Source organism: Rhopalosiphum padi, chromosome 1 (genome assembly GCF_020882245.1).
Source record: "Rhopalosiphum padi isolate XX-2018 chromosome 1, ASM2088224v1, whole genome shotgun sequence".
NCBI classification, from domain to species: Eukaryota; Metazoa; Arthropoda; class Insecta; order Hemiptera; family Aphididae; genus Rhopalosiphum; species Rhopalosiphum padi.
Window position 1 is genome coordinate 1,246,685 of NC_083597.1, and position 6,000 is coordinate 1,252,684.

The following is a 6,000-nucleotide window of genomic DNA, read 5'->3' on the forward strand; positions in this document are numbered from 1 at the left end:
ACCTCCATCTGCCCGAGTATCGTCTCCACCATCCTGCCAAACACCAGCCTCAATCTTTCCGCCGACGCCTCGATCCGCCGTCTTCTTAACATATCATCCGGGAGGAGCTCCCCATTTAACACAGCACGTATAACCTACATTTAAAATAAGGATAATGTTGGTGTATATATATACGTAATTAATATACGTCAATAATACGTGTATTATTGGGGTAATGGGGTATTACTGTATTAGTAATTGGTTGAACTACTCGAACTTAAATCGATTTACGTGTAAGAATACACAAATATATTAGGTTTAAAATACATTGATACATATTCGTATATTTTCCGTGGTAAAATCGCGTTTAAAATATACGTATATCATATCCCAAATTTATATTATCTACTAATATATCCGTAATTTATACGTTGAATAAACGTTAGAATTTACGTATCTTTTGACCCAAAAATATCCATGATTTCTACTTATTATCAAATAAATATATTCGTAATTCGTATCCGTATATTATATACGTTTAATATATATGTTTATTTGTTTACTGGGATGCTCCGGCCCGACTGGTCTAAGAATGATTTTCGGGAGATCCTCAACCTGTAACTTCCGACCGATGGCTTGCTCCATCTCTCGCTTAGCATCCGTCCACTGTCCAGAACGAGCAAATAAACAGCATATGCTCTGCTGTGTCCTCCGGCTCCTCAATATGGGTGTAGCCGTGTAGGTATCTTAGTCTTTAGATCATATGTATAATATGTTTCGATGGCATGACAGAGACTAATTTTTGAGGCATGTGCATCAACTAAAATTGTGAACAAACAAAATAGGCGTATATTATACTTATACTGCAGGGTATTAGTATATTTCTTATATCCCCTTTTTTTTCTTCAATGATACAGTTATTCAACGTTTGATTTTTAATTTTTAAATATAATTTAAGACCAAATTTTCAAATTCTTAAGAGTTTTTTGTACTACTTAAAGAGTTTCCTTTGGAAATACATATTTATATTTTTCAAGCGAGAATCTCGTTCCTAACCTTTCCACTGTAAATTATTATTAGCGGATAATATTTCTGAATATTATAACATATCAAATTTTAATTTAAATGAGAAGTTTTAAAGTTATTTAACTTTGTGCTTTATATTATATTAACGAAAATAATAGATCCATATAATAATGTGTTTTTTAAAGGATTTTTATCTTTAATTTAAACATTTTAATAATAACTAAAAAACTACTCGAATTGGATAAATCAAAATATTCACTAAAATAATTTATGATGTAGTAAAAAATAAGATCTTATATATTTTGAAAAACATAAGCTTGTATCGCTTTAAGACACTCCATACGACATATATAGTACACATCTTAAGAATTTGAAAATTTATATTTTGAGTGTAAACATCAAAAGATCCAAAGAACAGAATTTGAATAAATTCATTATTAAAAGTAAAAATTATAGAGGAATCACCCTGTATTATACGCACACGATATTTCATCATGTTATCGTACTTCCTAGTTCCTACCAATAATATAATACGTATTTCAAAGTTCAATCGATGATGGTAACTAGTAGGTTAGCTTTTAAGGGTGTTATCGAGTGTAAACAAGCTTATAATTTAATTATTCAGATCAGTGAATCAGGAAAATGGGTAATAACTGAAAAACCGTATAACACCAAATACGAGTATTCCATCGCGATGCGTAGAGAAAAAACGTCACTAGCATACTAACATCCTAAGAGTTCAACTTTGTAAACTATCAACGGGGAGCATATAATAATATCAGTCATCGTTTATTTATTTATCAACACCCAAACTGTAATTCATCAATTAATTTATTACGTATCAATACCTTAACCTTATATACATTGTACCTACATCTCTATAACGTCTATCTAGAAGTGAAGAATTCATTAGGGTACTTACCTAGTTTAATTTTTATTTAATATATTATTATTTTAGATTCTTAGGTACCTACCTGTATACTACATAGACCCGTAGTTAAATTAACAAAATGTGTGTGCCTTCAACAGAACGTGTCGGTCATAAGTGTTCTTCCAATAGCACTTATAGAAAAGTCATGAAAAAGTATAAAACAATATGGATTTTAAGCATCGTAGCGGCTTTACTCGTTATATCTGCGGCACTGCAAAATTATACCGTCAACCAATATGTTCGCGCCATCTTGAAATTAACTGTAATGCAGGTAATATAAGTCAATAATAATAGTTTATAATATTTTTCTTGCGGACATAGGTATTTTTACTATAGAGTAATCGTATAGTTAATTTATAGAATTTCTTAAAAGATTCCTTCCTGAAACATTATAAATAATTAATAGTATACTGGATAGTTTGGAAAAAAGGAACCAACACTACCAACTTAATTATAAGCGCGTTTTGTTACTGAGTTCTAATCGGATAATTTTTAAACAATTAATCGGTGCTTTAATAAATTTAATAGTTTAACACATTCTTATAATATAATTGAGATTTATCTGTTGATTTTGTATCCATTTATTTTTTTAAATAACCAATTATTTTATAAATATAGCTATATAGTATCACCAAAAACAAACTATCTGTAAACAAATTTCTTTCCTGTAGATCTTATTATAAAATATATTTAAGTAGTAAGTACTATACGCGTAACAACCTAGATATATATTATATTATGTAGATACAATAAATGCGCCATTGGTATATTTGGAATGCATAGCTGGTGTATTCATTTAATATATGCATGAAATATCCCATGATTTGTGAAATAATTTAATTAAGTACTAGGTAAGACTGGTAAGAGCCTACCTAACAAATACTTATATGTTTTATATTATATTAACTTTGTTTGTACTGTTTGTAGACATTTAAAACAAATACTCAGTATTTATAATATTTTTTTTAAAACCTTTACAGTTAATAGATCTGAACAATTTCAAAAATTTACTTCACAATTCGTGTTTAGTGCATAAAAAAATCCCAGAACGCGAACTTACTGAATCGGACTGTTATGTAAGTCAAAATAATAATAATAAAATTATAGTCTAATACACACTCTAACGTTTTAAGTATCTTGGCACCTGCTATCTGCACCTTAGCACCTAAACATAGGTATCTCGTATCTATTATAAACATATATAGCCATAAAGGTATATAGCTAGTGCAGTTGCAGTGCTAATCAAGTGTATATTAATGTTTGTTCATTTATTTAGTCATGTGAAAGCATCGATCAAGTGGACGTTGTTTACAAACCCGAAGACGTTTTAGAATCATACGCAGATCTCAATTGGCCGGTTGCATTCCAAAGCAATGTCAAAACCAACGTTACTGTTGAAGATATAGCGCTTGTGAGTATTCGTATTATCATTTTTGATGTCCATGATGGGAAAATTTCTTTAATATTATAACAATCATGTTTTGTTAATTAAGGCTTTTTTAATCGGTGCTCTCTTACCTTGCGATTATGAATCAAACTTAAAAATCGATCCGCTCCGAGCAATCGAAATGAAGTATGGATGGTTTATGCATTGGTGAGTATAGTTAGTCATTTAGATTTAGTATACCTGAACTACCTGTAATGCACGCTACTTGAATATTAACTAATCAAATATCATACTAACAAATCTTGTTATGTTTGAATATTATGATAAAACTGCAGTGGCAGATTAATGTAATAATAAGACAATTTGGCTTTATATAGAGTTGGTTAGGTCCTGAATTTACTTTAGGTATTTACTGAACACAGTTCGTCAAAAATTTTAAATTTAATAAAAAAAAAACCCTGTCAGTAAAAAAAAATCAGGTAACAGTAAAAATTAATATATATTATTAGTTATTAATAAAAAAAAAAAAAACCATGGGTACTTTTTATGATAATAATAGTTTATATCAAGTACAGTACAGTAACGTATAATATGAAAAAGTTGGATAAAAATATAAAATTACTTTGTTTATAATATTATTAGAAATATAATTGTCTGAACACATAAAATAGGAAGTAATATTATTGTAATGTGTATTATCTACATTGAATAAATAATAAATACCCATAATAATCGTAAAATGTGTAGGTACATTAAATTATAATAAATGAATTAATAAATAAATCGATTTGACGTATTAAACTAATATAAATTTTAGCAATTTAAACGTATGTCATCGCAACAGATGTCAACGTATACAATATGTGAAAGACTTAATACGGACAGAGTTTCCAAGTATCCAAATAGGTAAGAAAATGAAACTGTTGAAATTAACATTAAACGTTTTCATTTAATCAATTTCTGGCACGTTTACAATACGTATTAAGTACACTAGGTGAACACGGATTTGTTTGTGTGATAATAAAGTGGGTCCCCGTAGATTTGTTTATGTTTATAATGTTAATGTACGTCATTTGATCATAATAATTTCGAGGTGCATCAAATTTGGATCGCCGCAGCAATATTCATCCAAAAATAAGATACTTTCAAAAAAATAAATCGAAATTTTCCAACTGTCTTGAGTTTAACCAGCCGCGTTCAAATGACGTAACTCCATGTACTTAGCATACGTATACATTATCTATATAAAATAATCAAGGATCCATCATTCATATGTACTGAATGATTTTACACCTCGAGTATTTTTTCAATACTGTTTTCAAGGAGAAATTGTGGTGATATCCAAGGAAAAATAATGCGAGCTTTATACAGACCAGATTCATTTTTGAGCATTTCTTCCGAAACGTGGACAATTATGTCTTTCAAATATAAAACTTTCCATTATAAACAAGTATGATTTAACAATTGAAATGATAGTTGTATCCAACATGCTCTTCAAATCAAATATATTTCTATTTAGATCAATATGTACTATGATAGCAGAGTGGCGGTATCTCAGATAAGTGGGACGTTTAATTATCGTTTGGTGCCTAAAAATCCTTGTACAGAAATATGTTATCATTTGGATGGACGTTTAGAAACTTATCATACCCGTAAGTACTAAGTACAACGATTTATTCCTATATAATTTATAATAATCCATATATATATATTATATATATATAATCATTGATGAATTGTTTTATTTATTGTGCAGTGGTTTTCGACAATTTCATTTGGGATTTTCAGTATCTGCCGTTGAATAATTCTACCAACAGCATAGCTATTATTTATTACTTAGATTAAAAGTCAAATAGGTACTCCATCTATATCCGGTTAAAAGCTTAAAATATTTAAATTTTTATTTATAAATTACTTATTATGCATTATATATAAAAAATAATATATACTGTTTTTAATGTTATTATTATATTTGTAAAGTAGCTAATAGCTATACCTACATATACATTGTTTTATTATTTTTCGGTATTTTTAATGAATTTAAAACACGAATAGGTAACGAAAGACAATCTGTATAATGTGTTTAGTTACTAAAAACAGTACAACTACGTATAATAGTACTATACATTTATATGATAAATACGACAATGCGTATAATAATATATACTCAAGTCAAAGCACATCTCATCATATATTATCTATACAGTATACTCGTGTGTTATATTTTTCAATTCAGTATAGGTACAAATGAAATTAATGTCATTTATAATTCAGAATTCTGTCTTATAAATAGGAATATAGGTAAATAGGACAGCTTATAACTTACACAAATCGTGATGGGAAATAATAATTAGCGTGAGAATACCTACTCATTATATGTTATATATTATTATTTCACGTATAGTTCATACACGTATAGTACACGAATCGTCTTCCATACGTTATACTTATCTTACGGTACCTACCTAATTTAAATGCGCGGTTAGATGCAGTTATAGACTTATGGTATATAGGTACTGATATGATCATTTATAAATATAATACTGTTTATAAAGTGTTAGAACGCAAACTAAACGAATTTAGTCACGATTAAAAGTTTCTACTATAATTTTTTGATCTAATTCAAATGTGTTTAATATAGTTTATCCGTTATTTGTATAGAGAGTATACTGTATAC

The 6,000-nt window shown here is 28.5% G+C and overlaps 1 protein-coding gene across 3 annotated transcripts; it reads left to right on the top strand.

Moving 5' to 3' along the window:
- The first annotated feature begins 1,707 nt into the window (after positions 1-1,707).
- LOC132932421 (uncharacterized) lies at positions 1,708-5,328 on the top strand. Of its 3 annotated transcripts, none has more exons than XM_060998795.1 (8): positions 1,708-1,919; positions 2,035-2,207; positions 2,917-3,012; positions 3,213-3,347; positions 3,430-3,530; positions 4,647-4,773; positions 4,843-4,975; positions 5,080-5,328. In XM_060998795.1, exons 2-8 carry the CDS (start codon positions 2,082-2,084, stop codon positions 5,166-5,168), a joined length of 807 nt encoding a protein of 268 aa, XP_060854778.1. In that variant the 5' UTR covers positions 1,708-1,919; positions 2,035-2,081; the 3' UTR covers positions 5,169-5,328. The 3 variants fall into 3 exon arrangements, with proteins under 3 accessions (XP_060854778.1, XP_060854776.1, XP_060854777.1); XM_060998793.1 differs by having other exon boundaries at positions 1,708-1,902; positions 1,964-2,207; XM_060998794.1 differs by having other exon boundaries at positions 1,708-1,819; positions 1,964-2,207.
- The last annotated feature ends 672 nt before the right edge of the window (positions 5,329-6,000 follow it).